This window comes from Physeter macrocephalus, unplaced genomic scaffold (genome assembly GCF_002837175.3).
Source record: "Physeter macrocephalus isolate SW-GA unplaced genomic scaffold, ASM283717v5 random_50, whole genome shotgun sequence".
Lineage (NCBI taxonomy): Eukaryota > Metazoa > Chordata > Mammalia > Artiodactyla > Physeteridae > Physeter > Physeter macrocephalus.
The window spans coordinates 134,962-150,000 of NW_021145338.1; the positions used below are offsets into that span (position 1 = coordinate 134,962).

At 61.0% G+C, this 15,039-nt stretch overlaps 2 protein-coding genes across 2 annotated transcripts; one reads left to right on the top strand and one right to left on the bottom strand.

Moving 5' to 3' along the window:
• Positions 1-170: 170 nt before the first annotated feature.
• LOC102995858 (uncharacterized) lies at positions 171-3,278 on the bottom strand. Its single transcript, XM_007100678.3, has 9 exons — positions 2,874-3,278; positions 2,412-2,519; positions 2,229-2,300; positions 1,913-2,001; positions 1,565-1,816; positions 1,022-1,222; positions 790-927; positions 398-550; positions 171-257 (listed from the first exon to the last, which is right to left on the bottom strand). The coding sequence occupies exons 1-9, from the start codon at positions 3,212-3,214 to the stop codon at positions 199-201; spliced, it is 1,413 nt and encodes a 470-aa protein (XP_007100740.1). The 5' UTR covers positions 3,215-3,278; the 3' UTR covers positions 171-198.
• A 1,232-nt stretch (positions 3,279-4,510) lies between these two features.
• On the top strand, positions 4,511-15,036 carry NEURL4 (neuralized E3 ubiquitin protein ligase 4; the record flags this gene model as incomplete). The annotated part of the gene is made up of 28 exons (XM_028483619.1): positions 4,511-4,789; positions 5,737-6,181; positions 6,397-6,462; positions 6,607-6,905; positions 7,072-7,183; positions 7,269-7,357; positions 7,859-7,931; positions 8,081-8,345; positions 8,591-8,772; positions 9,094-9,179; positions 9,302-9,464; positions 9,553-9,751; positions 9,843-9,919; positions 10,082-10,160; positions 10,506-10,675; positions 10,769-10,900; positions 11,317-11,462; positions 11,572-11,796; positions 11,894-11,992; positions 12,076-12,237; positions 12,425-12,589; positions 13,153-13,311; positions 13,675-13,854; positions 13,996-14,083; positions 14,177-14,284; positions 14,432-14,576; positions 14,732-14,844; positions 14,930-15,036. Coding segments are annotated over exons 1-28 (4,413 nt in total), but the record flags the coding sequence as incomplete, so codon positions are not given.
• Between the last annotated feature and the right edge of the window lie 3 nt (positions 15,037-15,039).

The following is a 15,039-nucleotide window of genomic DNA, read 5'->3' on the forward strand; positions in this document are numbered from 1 at the left end:
CAAGCTTTCTTTTCTGCTCTGCTTGCCTGTGGTTTCCTGTGTGTGAACTTCCCTTTCGGCCCCCCACTCCTCAATGACAGCTCAGGCCCAGGCTGGACCACCAATACCCAGACTCCTGCTCTTCTTCTCTTTATTATCTACCCCTACCAAGGGTGGTGAGGGCGGGGACAGGTTGGCCCCCACCCCATCCCCAGCTGGCTACAGTTTCCATTGTCTGGTTTCCTCCTCCTGAGTCCACTGGAGCTGCAGGGTTTCATCTGGAGAGAGGAGGGTGTGGGTTAGTGGCTTTCTTGCAGCAGGCAAAAGATCTGGCCCATGTGACCCCCTGACTCCCTAGAACCTACCCACTCAGCCCCTCTCCCTCCCTGGCCAGCCCCTTGCCCCTGCTCAGGCTCACATCTGTGCTGGTTTTGGTTTGAGGAGTTTGGGTGGCTTCCAGGTTCCCTCTCTGAGCCTTCGGTGCTTTGCCAGTTCAGCCCCTTGGATACCAGCCACTGACACCAGCCAGACATTGCTCGGGACCCACCGTCTTTGGAGGACGGGGCAGTACCTGGGCAGAGAGGAATCAGGAAGGAGGCATAGGGGCAGCGGTGGTGCTAAGCTGGCAGGAGGCCCCAATCCCTCTGAGCCTCCCTGGGTCCCCTCCATACAGTCCACTTTCCACACAAGGATGTTGAGGGCCTGTCTCATCACCTGCTGCTGATCTACTGGCCTGAGGGGAGTGGGGGTTGGGGGGATGGGAGCTTGCCAAGAGCCAGGCCTGGTGAGATAGTGGCCTGGTGCCCTCACCAGGCTTCGATGACATCACTGTCGCCTTCAGGGAACTCTCGGTGGCCTTGTAATCCTGCGAGGGGCTTCCAGTGTGGTCCAGCAGACGGACCTCAGTGCTTATGGGATTCTCAATCACCCAATTCAAGCTTGTGGAGCCTGGAAGCATCACAGGATCAGGGTTGGGGCACCCATCAGTCTGTTGGTTCTCGGCCACCGCCCCGCCCCCAGGCTGACCCAGCCCAGCTCTCACTGGTCTGCAGCTCATCTTCTGTGTCCTCCTCAAGTTCAGGGTGGGGAGAGCACCTCAGGTATCTTCCTTTTCTATAATACTCCTTGCGTCGCAGATCAGTTTCCTTCTCCAACACGACGGTGGTGGATGAAGCTGGGGATTGATTTCTTAAGGCAGGGGAAGCTGAGGAGCCATCCAAGTCAATCTGAGTCATATGGCCACCTAGCGAATACAGGCCACCAGCTCCACCGTGACCCCCAAGCACCGGGGAGAAGCTCAAGTCCCAGGTTCTCATCTCACTTCTATCACCTCCTCCCATTTTAGAAAAACGTCCGTGACTTTTCCACCCGCCATGGTTCGCTTGGCCTTTCTGTTCCTCCTCCCCAGCCAGCCTTCCTCGGGGACTATCCGGATGAGGACCCCACTCCAGCTGCCCTCTGTGTTCCCTGGGGTCACCTTCCAGCACGACTTCCCAGCCAGCAGGGCCCTGAGGAAGACAGGCTATGGTGGAGAAGGTTCTGGACTACAATTACCTTGGGTCCCTGGGGCCCCATCATAGCTAACCTTTGACTTCTAGGATGTGGTTCTTGGCCACCAGGCCAAGCTCATCTTTGACTCCTCTGGTCAGTCCTCTTGCCCCGCCTCTCTCCACAGGCCTGGGCTCTGAGGCCAGCATCACACCTCGACTGCCATTGCTCATACTGACAGTACCCACACTGCTGTTCTTGTTATCATCCAAGGGCAGGTTTTTCGGAGCCTTGAGGAACTTTCCTTCATTGTAGTGTGCCTTGCGGCGCTTTTGAAAATCACTGGATTCTGTGGGCCAGTGTCAGAGCTTGGCTTTCTTGCCAGGCTCTCGCTGAAGGCTCACGCCACCCCCTTTCCACTCAATCCCCACCCCCCACATCTCACGTGTCTTAGAAAAGTTGTCTGAAGACCCTGAGCTTCTGTTATCACCGTACAGGAAGACCTTGGGGCAGAAATTGTCCATTGTTGCAAACCTGAAGGGGAGGGAGACCAGTTGGGGGCACGGAAGGGAGAGAACGATGGGAGCAGGTGGTAGATGGGGCCAAGCTGGCTGACTCCCCCACTTTGGCCTGGGTGAGTCCTGATCCGAATTGTAGGACCTCCCATTTGGGGGGGCCCGAAGGCAGAGCTGGCTCAGACCTGAGTTCAGGGGTGGAGGAAGAGGCCCCACTTCCCTACTGATTTCTGGCAGCACTCTCACCTCTCTGCTAGCTCCTCAGGAGTCATTGTGTGAGAGGTCCCCTCGAGCAGGTCTTCATCGCTGTCCTGCAGCCTGCACAGGAGGGAGGAAGCAGTGCCTCAGAAGGGGAGAGCAGGCAGTCCCCCACTCCTTTGAGTAGGGAAGAGAGTCTGGGCTGAAGGGCTAGGGCTGAGGGCTCAGCACCTGTGGTAGGGAGTGCGGGGCTCATCCACCTTCATAAATCCATAGTCCTTCTCAGCAGGGTGGTAGGTCGCCAGAATATTCATTTCATCCCAGCGCTGAGACTTTTTCCTTCGGGTGAGGGAAGGACCCAAAAAAGGGGGAGGAAAACTTCTAGCGCCCTCCTCCTCACAGCCCTCTCTCATTCTTACAGTCATTCAAAAAGTGTTTCTTGCACCCCCTTGTAGTTCCAGAGGTGTAGGAGGCTGGGGATGGGGTCACACCTGATGACAATCACGTACGATGTAGTCAGGGTACATGCTGACTTCTTATCCGGTACCTGCTACTCTCTCAAAGGCTAGGAACCTCAGATTTCCCACCCAATTACCCTCACCTACTCTCACTTTTTGTTCTTGGCACTCCGTCCCTTCTCCCCTGACTCTGCCTCCTCTAGTGTCTGGAATCCCTTCCTCCCCGGCTCCTTACCTCTCCGCCCTGGGGGATTTGTGCATCACGGTGGAGCTGCTGTTTTTTAATATGCTCCGGGGCCGGTCCTCACAGGGTTTGTCGGGGTACATGCACGTTGACCCGGAGTGCAGAATGTATCCCGAGTTGTACACCCCAGGCCCCCCGGACCCCAGGTTGGACGTCCCGGATACACTGGTTCCAGGGAAGGGGGGATTAAGCCCGCCAGGGTGTGTACCGGACCCGGGATGCCGGTTGAGGCCGGAACCGAGGACTGCTGTCCCTCCGGAGGGCTGGCTAGAACCAGGACTGCCCATTACGGTTCTCCCGGAGTGTATGGGGGGCCCAGAACCGTGAAACATGGCTACTCCGGAGGGCAGCCCGGCGCCTGCCCCGACTCCTCCGATGCCTTCGGGCACTCCCCTGGTTGGCCCTCCAGGAGATTCTCCGTCGAGGCCACTAGCAGCCCCCAGAGATTCCTGCTTCTCCATGGCTCCACTAGGGGGCAACTCTCAGCTACCCCGCCCCGGCTCCCTGCACCACATAGCCCCACCCCCACCGCGGCGGGCGGGGGACGCTTGGTCGAGGCCTGGGTCCCCTCCCCCGCTGCTCCCTGGAGCCGCGGGGGGCGGATTCAAAACTGTATAGGGACCTCGGGCTGGGAGCCTCTCCCCTTGCCCCTCCTCTTCTGTCCCACCCTAAGACTTTTCTTTGTCTCTGGGATTTGTTCCCGCCTTTCTCCCCTATCACTGCCCTCATCCAATCGTAGTCAGGGGTCCTGGCCGTGGGGCGTGAAGCCTAATTGTGACGTCACAGTCCCCCAACCTTAGCGTGAGCGTCGAGGGAGTTGTGCTGGGGGTTTGTTGACAGCTCTGGGGTAATCTTTGGGAAATGTCAGCGCCGTTGCTTGAAACTTCCTGCCGGGGTTCCTTTGGATTCTTTATTCGTGGCTTTAAAACCTAAGTTTGGTTGGACTGGAGTTCAAGACAGGCTTGACTAGAAACATCCGCGAGCTTTTTTTCTCCCCAAAGCCGGGCCGCTCTGCCTCTGCGGAGAGTTGTGATACAAGGTGGAGGGACTGCGATACTCTCGAAAGACATAACCGGTCTCAGTGGTAGGGAGGGCAGATATTTTCATTTACAAAGCTACCAGTTCCCTGCTCTGGGAGCTCAGACCTCGCTCACACTGCTTCGAAGCGCGCGGAGCGAAGGAAAGACCTCTCCTTCCCTTGCCGTAAAGCGAATACTTCAAGGTGTTGCCTGCCTCGACGAAGGCGGGGTCGTCGGTGCAGCTGTCGCAAAGCTGAAAGTGTTTGGGCACTAACTCCCCTCCCCCGCCGCGTCGTAAAGATGCCTGCGGCAGTCGTTTCTTCCACTGTCGCAAAAGCTCCCGGCCCGTCTTCGCCCCTCTGGAGCCACTCCGTCACCTCGCCCGTGTCGTAAAGCAAACCTGCCCGACCCTGTCGTCCTTTCTCTTCCCACCGTGGTAGTCCTTAGTTCCCTAACTCGGGATGCTTTATTGCCCGGCACTGCCGTAAAGCATATCTGGCCCCAACCCGCCCCCCACCCACCCCGTCCTGTTCCCTCCGGGCGTCCGTGCACCACGGTTGCCACGGTGCCGCCAAGCGCGGCTGTCGCGCGGCCCCGGTGTCAGCGGCGATGGCGGCGGGGTCGGGTGGGAGTGGGGGCTCTGGGGGAGGCCCCGGGCCGGGGCCGGGTGGGGGCCCCCCCGGCGGGAGCGGCCCAGGACCGGGGTCCGGCGGGGGTCCGGGCAGCGGCGGGGAGCTGCACCCGCGTACCGGGCGCTTGGTGAGCCTATCGGCCTGTGGGCGTACAGCGCGGCGGCAGCAGCCAGGCCAGGAGTTTAATCACGGGCTGGTGTTGAGCCGGGAACCCTTGCGCGATGGACGCATCTTCACCGTCCGCATCGACCGCAAGGTGCGGAGCTGGGGCCGCGGAAGCGAGATGTGGAGGGTGGTGGGAGGGGACTAGAAGGAGATGGGGGAGGCCAGCCAGGGTAGTCCACATCACCGGGTACCGAGACGGAACCGCCAGGCAGGACACCAGGTGATGGGCGGGAAGGGACCATGAAACGGAAACATTCAGTCTCAAGGAGAAGGAGACAAGGAGAGCTTGAGTTTTCTTAAGACCCAGGAGCAGGGAAGAGATATGGGGCCCCACCCACTATAGTGACTAGGGAACAGATCTGGAACAATTTTGGGGAGATGGAGGATGGAGAGATGTCAGAAATGTGGTGGGAGGAGAAGAGAGATAACCAAGAAAAGAACAACCATTGAAAGACAAACTCACCGGTTTGGCCAGAAAGATGGGTGAAGAGAGATACTCAAGGAGCAAGAGGTGTGTGTGCCTGTGCGTAATGTGGTGAAGAAGCTGGGTGCACAGAGACAGAATTTGGGAGAAGAGTGAGTTTGAGAGCAGCCAGAGCCTAGGAGAGAATTAGACCATATACAGGGAGGGAGGGAGCCATATACAAGAGCAAGGAATATGGACATGGAGAATTGTGAATTTGGTTGGTTGAGGGGCCACAGAGACCAGGGAAGTCAGAGGCGGCAGGGGGCTGGGGCCAGGGAATTTAGCTAGCGTGGCGGGGAAAGGCGTGGTGTTGTAGACAGTGAGCATCCACAGTACAAAGCAGAGTTGCTAAAGGAGAGCGGGCCCAACCATCCCCTGAGACCAGAGTCCAGCAAATACCTTGTGGGGCTGGATCTCTGGATGGTGATGCCTCGTGTCTCAAGAGAGCAAAGCCAGTTAGCTGTCTGAGAGGTGGGAAGAGGGGGACACGGTGGCCTGTGAAATGTGGTTTCCTAGTGGTGGGAGACCCATTCGTGGCCCATCCTGAGTCCCTGTCCACCACCCCATCACAGGTCAACTCCTGGAGTGGCTCCATTGAGATTGGGGTGACGGCACTGGACCCCAGTGTGCTGGACTTCCCAAGCAGCGCCACGGGGCTGAAGGGGGGCTCGTGGGTAGTGTCAGGCTGCTCGGTGCTGAGGGATGGACGTTCTGTGCTGGAGGAGTATGGGCAGGACCTGGACCAGCTTGGCGAAGGGGACCGTGTGGGCGTGGAGCGCACGGCTGCCGGGGAGCTGCGGCTCTGGGTGAATGGGCGGGATTGCGGCGTGGCCGCCACCGGCCTGCCAGCTCGTGTCTGGGCCGTCGTGGACCTTTACGGCAAGTGCACCCAGATCACTGTGCTACCCCCTGAGCCGGGCTTCAGCCCCCCTACTCCCATCCCCACACCTCCCCTCGAGCTCTCTGCCCCCGCTGAAGATTCTACCTTGGCTGAACAGGGGACCTCTGGGGATGAAGGTGAGAACACAGCTGGGGCAGCGGTGGAGGGGTGGGGGAGAGGGAATGGCTGAGGGAATGGGGGAAATGTAGTGACAAGTGGGGTATGGGCAGGGCCGCTCAGACCCCCGAGTCTGTTGAAGGGGAGAGCAGGGGCTAGAGGAGGGGTGTCCTGGCTGTGGGCCCTGCAGCAGGGGCTGAACCCTTATTCCCCTCCTATCCCACCTGGTCCCCAGCCTTCATGGTGTCCCCCGCGCAGGCCCGGCCGGAGACGTTTCCTAACAGCCTTGAGTCGCATAATGGTGAGGGCTCCGGGGAGGCCCCGGGAAGGGGAGTGGGAAGCGAGGTGGACAGGGAGGGACCTCAGGAGAGGGGTAGGGGGAGCGCGGCAAGCCTGAGCATGAGGAGACTCATTTCTGCTTCCTTCCTCCGCCCCGCTATCGCAGAATTTGCCAGCATGGAGCTCTCCGAGGTGGTGAGCAACGCCATCCTGTCTGCCTACAACGGGGGGCTCCTAAATGTGAACCTGAGCTCCCCACCGGCAGGGGAAGCGCCGGGGCCTAGCGGCACTGCCACCTCACCCATCCTCACTTCCAACGATGCCCTCCTTTTTCATGAGAAGTGTGGGACCCTCATCAAACTCAGCAACAATAATAAGACGGCAGAGCGCCGCCGGCCCCTGGATGAATTCAACAATGGGGTCGTCATGACCAACCGCCCACTCCGGGACAATGAGATGTTTGAGGTGTGCAAGGTCCTGGGGTCTGGCTGGCACCTCACCCTCTGGGAGCTAGAGATGGGGCTTGATGCTGGAAGGGGGCGGGGGTGGCCTGGGGAAGAACCAAGGGCGCAGAGTTTTTTCTCTGCATTTACCTTCCCTGCCTCTCCCTTCCACTGTCACTACACCCAAGATCCGCATCGACAAGCTCGTAGATAAGTGGTCAGGCTCCATTGAGATTGGTGTCACCACCCACAACCCCAACAATTTGGAGTACCCAGCCACCATGACCAACCTGCAGTCAGGTACCAGCCCCCGGCGGGGTGGGCGTGGCCCGTGGGTGCCGAGGTGAAGGGAGCCCGTACCCTAACCGGGGGCCCGCCTCCCCAGGCACCATCATGATGAGCGGCTGCGGGATCCTGACGAACGGCAAGGGCACCCGCCGCGAGTACTGTGAGTTCAGTCTGGATGAGCTGCAGGTGAGGGGCGCTCAGAGCGCGGGCCGCGCCAGGGGCGCCGGGCACCGCGCTCTCTACCCTGGAGCGAGGCCCTTTATCTTTCGCTTGAAGGCTCCTTCTGAGAAGGCAGGGTTGCCCAACAGTTAGGCACTCAGATCTGGGAGTCAGATGGGTTCACTTCCTTTCTCTGTTTGGCCATTTGTGGTAGTGACCTGCGGCCAGAAACTTAACCCTCTTTGGTGGCTGTTTCTTCTTAATGTCTAGAAATGAACCCGTCAGTAGTTTTCGATAGATTGTCATGAGGGTTAATATGTCGGTGTCGATAAAGCGGTTTAACACAGTGCCTGCCTTGCCTTGAGCGTTCAGAGTGGTCCGAGGCGCGTGGGAGCCTTTTGGAGCTGTTTCCCTGTCGCGTGGTGTCGTGGGAAGGCTCGAAGACCCCTCTGTTCTCACAGTCCCCAGGACAAGTCTGGAGCCTGATTGTGGATGGATTCCAGGCTGTTATTTTTCTGCTTTGAATAGGAGGGCGACCACATTGGTCTCACGAGGAAGTCCAACTCTGCCCTACACTTCTTCATTAATGGCATTGATCAGGGTAAGGGGAAGCTCAGAGAGAGCAGCTGGGCCAGGGCTTTTGCTGTGAGGGGGTCTGTATCTCATTCTCGTGCCTGTTTCATACTCCATCTCCCTATATTGACTCTTCTCCCCCCATCCCCCCATTCCCTGTGCCTTCCACCCCCGCAGGCGTGGCTACCCCCTTGACGCCCCCAGTGGTGTACGGTGTGGTGGACTTGTATGGGATGGCTGTGAAGGTGACCATCGTCCACAATAACAACCACAGTGACCGCCTGCGCCGGAACAATGCCATCCTGCGGGCGCTGTCCCCTGAGGGCGCTCTCCGCCGGGCTGCTCCTGCGGCCCAGGCCGAACCGGAGCGCCTGCTCTTCCACCCCAACTGTGGGCAGAAGGCAGCCATCACCCACGAGGGACGCACTGCCCTGAGGCCCCAGTACGGCCCGCGGGGTGGGCAGAGGCCTGCGGAGGGGCTCTCATGGGATTGCGGGGAGGGGTGGGGCAGCGGGAGGCAGCAGGAGTCTGGTGTGGGGCGTCCTGGACAGAGAAGGGGGGCCTCTTGGAGTACGAAGTGTGGCTGCTTGACGTGGGTAGTGGGTGTCGGGCAGGCGTCGCTGGGCTGAGCTTTGGCACGCTCGGTATGTGTGTCGGGATCTGAGTCCCCACTTGCTGTGCCCTCAGTGCCACCGACGACTTCAATCATGGCGTGGTGCTGAGCAGCAGAGCCCTGCGGGACGGAGAGGTGTTCCAGGTGCGCATCGACAAGATGGTGGACAAATGGGCTGGCTCCATTGAGATCGGTGTCACCACCCACAACCCTGCCTACCTCCAGTTGCCCTCCACCATGACCAACTTGCGCTCTGGTGAGCTCCCAAGAAGGGAAGGGCCGAGATAGGGTGCTAGCGGGGAAGCCGTCCCTGAAGCCCTGAAGCTTGTTCTCCGGCCCCTCTTTCACTTGTGACATTTGTGACGACGCATTCAGTGGCTGAGGAGTGCCGTGTGGACAGGGCCTGTGGCTGGCTGGGGAACTGCAGAGTTTTCTTGCCCTGCTCTGGGAAGGAAGCAACTGTCAAAGAAAAGGCAGGCTGGGCTAATGTCTTTGGGGAGTAACGGGGCGACCGCTCTGTAAAGGAGAGGAGCCCTGGCTTCCCCCTCATGGCCGCTGCTGCTCCTCGTACCCCTAGGGACCTGGATGATGACGGGGAATGGGGTGATGCACAACGGGACGACCATCTTGGACGAATATGGGCACAACCTGGACCGGCTCAAGGTGGGAGAGTGGGGGTGCCGCCAGGTGTCGGCGGCAGGGAGGTAGGCAAGGTGGGGCTGCTGCGGGACCGGCCCAGGCAGGAACTCCGCCTGACTCCTCACTCCAGCCCCCCTTCTTCCAAGGCAGGGGACACGGTGGGCGTGGTGCGGCGGGAGGACGGGACTCTCCACTTCTTTGTCAACGGGATGACTCAGGGCCCCGCCGCCTGGAACGTGCCCCCGGGCGTCTATGCTGTCGTCGATCTCTATGGCCAGGCAGCCCAGGCCACCATTGTGGACGACGTGGGTGAGGGCCGGGCTGGGTAGGGGTCGGGGTGGCCTTGGGAGGCCTCAGAGACAACTGTAATCCTAATGGGTGATGTCCACTCTTGCAGAGGTGCCCCAGGTCCCCGAGCCACTCCCTGAGGGGAACAACCAGGTGTCTCCAAGCTCCCCGTCATCGGGGGCGGGGGGCTCCGACCTCCGCTTCCACCAGCTGCACGGCAGCAACGCAGTCATCACCAACGGCGGCCGCACTGCGCTCCGCCACAACTGCCGCAGCGAGTTCAACGACGCCATCGTCATCTCCAACCGGTCAGTGCCGGGACTTTCATGTTCCCACTTTCCTACTACCCAGCGTCGGCCACCCAGGCAGGGCCTGTCTGATGGTCATTCTCCCTGGCAGGGCCCTGAGGGATGGAGAGCTGTTTGAAATTGTCATTCAGAAGATGGTAGACCGCTGGTCAGGCTCCATCGAGGCTGGTGAGGGGCACCTGTGTGTGTGCGTGTGCGCGCGCGCGCGCGTGTGTGTGCGCGTGCGCGCGCGCGCGCGCGTGTGTGTGCGCGTGCGCGCGCGCGCTACAGTCAGATGCTGGCTGCAGGAGGCTGGGGGCTCAGCTCAGACCCACCCCTGCCTCCTTCCAGGAGTGACCGCTATTCGGCCTGAGGACCTTGAATTCCCCAACACTATGACGGACATTGACTACGACACGTGGATGTTGAGGTTGGGCTGTCTGCTTTGGGGACCAGCTGGGTGGGGCTGGGTGGAGCTGGCTGGGATGAGGGACGCGGAGTTGGGGCATGTGGTGGCCATAGACAAGGACATACCTAGGGGTTCTGGCTGCCCAGTCCCTTCGATTCTGGGAAGCCCTTCCCCCAGACCCTCAGGGTAGCCCCTGCTTTTCCCGGGGGGGATCCCCGGGATGAGGGACACAAGATTGGGTCTCAGACCCCAGATCGAGATCCCAGTCTGAGGCACTGGAAGGTTCCGACAAGCAGAGACTGGGCAGAGGCCTGCGTGGGGAGAGGAAGCCGGGAGGCTGACCTGCTCCTTCTGTCACGCCCCCAGCGGCACAGCCATCATGCAAGACGGTAACACCATGCGCAACAACTACGGGTGTGACCTCGACGCGCTGGGCACGGGCGCCCGCATCGGCATGGTGCGCACTGCCAAGGGCGACCTGCACTACTTCATCAACGGCCAGGACCAAGGCGCTGCCTGCTCGGGCCTGCCTCCCGGTAAAGGTGACGACTCTGTGGCTTTCGCCCTGCCACCTTCAGCCCAGCCCACCCCCGGCTATCAGGCTCCTGACCCCTTCCTTTCTTACCCAGAGGTGTACGCAGTAGTGGATCTGTACGGCCAGTGCGTCCAAGTGTCCATCACCAGTGCCACCGGCCCCATGGACAACAGCCTGGCGACCAGCAACACTGCCACTGAGAAGTCATTCCCCCTGCACTCCCCAGGTTCAGCCGGCAAGGGAGGGAGGGAGGGCTCTGCCTGCCTGCTGTGGGCCTGGGGGATGCAGTTTCCAGGTCACGGAAGCTGTGCAAAGATAGGCTGGCTGCAGCAGCTGCAGACCGAGGGGAAGGGGGAGGGATCAACCCGTGGTGGGAGGCAGCCAAGAAGAGGGGAGGAGGTTACACCTGGTACGCAGGGCCTGGACCCTTCCCCACCACCAGCAGGCCGGGACACCATAGCTGGGCGTGGCAGGTTTGGGACTGGGTCTTGGCACGGTGAAAGAGGAGTCAGGGGTCTTGAGGGAGCACTGGAGATGGGACCTTCGCGTCAACTTCCTGCTTCACCTGAAAGCTTTGCCTGTGTCCTGTCTGAAGCTTGCTGCCCCAGTCCTCCCCCATCCTCTGGTGCCATCTTTCCACAGCGGCTGGCGTGGCTCACCGATTCCACAGTACTTGCGGCAAGAACATCACCCTGGAGGAAGACGGCACGAGGGCGGTGCGTGCTGCCGGCTACGCCCATGGCCTCGTCTTCAGCACCAAGGAGCTCAAGACCGAGGAGGTCTTTGAGGTGGGCCGTGGCGATGTGACAGGGGAGGTGGCGGACCCTTCACAGCAGGGCCAGACTGCTTCCCACCCTCCTGCCCCACAGTGCCGCTGAGAGTTCCTCTCTCTCACAGGTGAAAGTGGAGGAGCTGGATGAGAAGTGGGCTGGTTCCCTCCGGCTAGGGCTGACCACACTAGTGCCGGGGGAGACGGGGCCTGGAGCGGGCAGTGGCCCGGGGTTGCCTCCCTCCCTGCCAGAGCTCCGGACTAAGACCACCTGGATGGTGTCCAGCTGTGAAGTGAGGCGCGACGGGCAGCTCCAGAGGATGAACTATGGCCGGAACCTCGAGAGGCTGGGGGTGAAGCAGCTGACTTCAGGGAGCGGGGCGGGCCTGGGAGTCGGGGTGGCAGGGAGAGGCGGGCTGAGCACTCGTCCTTGCCTCACCTTGGCCCTAGGTGGGGAGCCGTGTGGGCATTCGCCGAGGGGCAGATGACACGATGCACGTCCTGGTAGATGGAGAGGATATGGGGCCTGCGGCCACCGGCATCGCCAAGGTAGACCCAAGACCAGCGTTGGGTCTGGGAGTGGGGTTGAGGTCCTCCACTGATCTCTGACTTCCGGGTCTGTGTGCCCCCAGAGCGTGTGGGCCGTGTTGGATCTGTATGGGCCAGTGCGGAGTGTTTCTATTGTCAGCTCCACCAGGCTGGACGAGCCAGAAGGCACCCAGCCTCCTTCCCCCAGCTCGGACACTGGCAGCGAGGGCGAGGAGGATAACGAGGGCGAGGAGCACGGCCTGGAAGTAAGAGGCAGCAGCAGGGCCCACTGGGCACGGGGATGGACCGTTGGCGGCCCGTTGGGTCGTCTTCAGGTTCTCTGATCCAGCCCTGGGTGGGCGGAGGCTTATGTGCAGGCTCTGTGTCAGGCCCAGTGGGGTGGCCCAGGCCTTGCGTCGGCCGCCCTGCAGCTCACTCTCTCCTCCACACCAGGGCCAGAATCAAGTGGCCGTTATGCCCACAGCCCTCGAGTTCCTGGAGAACCATGGGAAGAATATTCTCTTGTCCAACGGGAACCGTACAGCTACACGAGTGGCCAGCTACAACCAGGGCATCGTTGTCATCAGCCAGCCCCTGGTGCCCCAGCTGCTGGTCCAGGTGGGCCTCACCTCCTCGTCCCCAGATCCTCTTGCTCAGGGTGACCCAGGGCCAGCCCTCCTGCAGAGAGGCTTTTCCAGGTTGAGGACAGGGTGGAAGGCATGCCCTTTTGGTGAGCTTCCTGGGCTTTTGTTCATATCCTGTGGTGGCAGTTGTAGATCAGTTTGCAGGAAGTACCCACCTGGGGGCTGTGATGAGGGAAGCAGTGGGGAGGGGCTGCGGGATGCCAGGGAGACTCCTGATTCTATGTGTGAGAACAGGGCATGCTTTCCGGAGGAGGGGTTCTTACGCTGCAGACTACAAGATGTCAGAGTTAGGCAGGTGAAGAAAGCCCGTGGGGACAAGAATCCGTTTAGAAGCAATAGCAAGACCAAGGCTGAAAGAGGGAAGGACACAGCTGAATTTGCAGTTTCCGGTCCGTCCAGGCATCAGAAGGGTGGCATCCCAGGCCACACTGCGGGGTGCCATCTTCTCTCCCTGGCTGGGGTGAGGAGCCTGGTCCTGCAGGGTGGGTGACCTCTTTGTAGGAGGCCATGATTGCGGAGTGGTTGCCTTCTCCCCAGGTACGGATAGACTTCTTGAACCGGCAGTGGACATCTTCCCTTGTCCTGGGAGTCATCACCTGCCCACCGGAGAGGCTCAACTTCCCTGCTTCTGCCTGTGCCCTCAAACGGGCAGCCTGGCTGCTGCGGGGCCGCGGGGTCTTCCACAACGGTCTCAAGGTGGGTAGGGAGCAGAGAGAAGGGGGAGGGGCTGGCCGAGAGGGAGAAGAGGGGCCCCTAGCCCTGGAGCTAGGACCGTAGGTATAAAGGCGTCCTGTAGCGGATGGGCAAGGGTGTGAGCGGCGTTACCTGGACAGTCTTGGGCTCATCGTCTCCTCCTACATCCCTGCCGTGGAGAATGTTGTGGGGGGTGGGGGTGGGGGAGGTGGAGCCTAGGTAACTGAAGCAGGGGCAGAGCCTGGGCAGTGGGCAAGTGTGGAGGCAAAGCCCAGGGACTGGCGACCCGGAGCTTAGTGAAGGGCAGGGGTGGCTGCTGCCGGTGGGAGTCTGATCTCTGGGAAGACAGTAGGTCTCTCCTCCCAGATCTGTGAGAAGTTTGGGCCAAATCTGGACACGTGTCCTGAAGGCACCATCCTGGGACTGCGGCTAGACAGCTCTGGGGGGCTGCATCTCCACATCAATGGGATGGACCAGGGAGTGGCTGTGCCAGATGTCCCCCAGCCCTGCCATGCGCTCGTGGACCTCTACGGGCAGTGTGAGCAGGTTAGTGGCAGCGGAGGCGGGGAGGAGTGGTGCCTGGGAGGCTGGGCTGTCCGAGGACAGGGGAAGTCTGGAGTTCAAGGAGGGGATCAGCAGGCTCTGGGGGCTGGTCACACTCTGGCTGACCACCCCTCTCCCCTGCAGGTGACAATCGTGACCCCTGAACCAGGGGCTGCCAGTGGAAAGGGTGCTGGAACCCAAGGGGACATGGAGAAAGCTGACATGGTGGATGGTGAGGCAGCCGAAGGGGCCAGGATCCCACCTCACCCCTACCTCGTACTTCTGGCCCCGGCTCCCGTGACCTGTGCCCCCTCTGCTCCCTCAGGTATCAAGGAGAGTGTGTGCTGGGGTCCACCGCCCACTGCTAGCCCCCTCAAGAGCTGTGAGTACCACGCCCTTTGCTCCCGTTTCCAGGAACTGCTGCTGCTTCCTGGTGAGTCCCCAGTCCCCCAGAACCTGCCTCATTCCCGGCCCAGCCCGGGGCCATGGCCAGAGCCCTGGAGACCAGTAGGAAAGAGGCCACATGGCTGAGACCCAGGGCGGGAGCCATGCCACAAAGTCTACCACTCACTCTCCACAGAGGATTATTTCATGCCTCCACCGAAGCGCAGTCTGTGCTACTGTGAGTCTTGCCGGAAGCTTCGAGGGGATGAGGCCCACAGGCGCCGTGGGGAGCCCCCGCGGGAATACGCTCTGCCCTTTGGCTGGTGCAGGTTCAACCTCAGGTACGTATAGGGCAGGGTCATGCTTCTCTCTCACTGTTCTTTGCCCCCTTGAGAAAGGGAGGTCCCGAGAGGGTGTATGGTAGAAAACAAAACTTCTTGTCTGGGGAATGACCTCGGGGAGCCAGTGACCTTTGTCCTATCTTTCCACCTCCTAGGGTGAATCCCCGCCTGGAGGCTGGGACACTGACCAAGAAGTGGCACATGGCGTATCATGGGAGCAACGTGGCAGCCGTCCGGAGGGTGCTGGACCGGGGGGAGCTGGGAGCAGGTACCGCGGCACCGGCAGAGGCCGGGCAGGCCGGGCCCGTGGGCCGTGGGGGCGGGGAGCCACCCTGACCCAGCTCTCCTCACAGGCACTGCTTCCATCCTGAGCTGCCGGCCCTTGAAGGGAGAGCCTGGGCTGGGGTTTGAGGAGCCTGGCGAGAACTGCGCGCCTCCTCGGGAGCAGCAGCCCCCTCCAGTG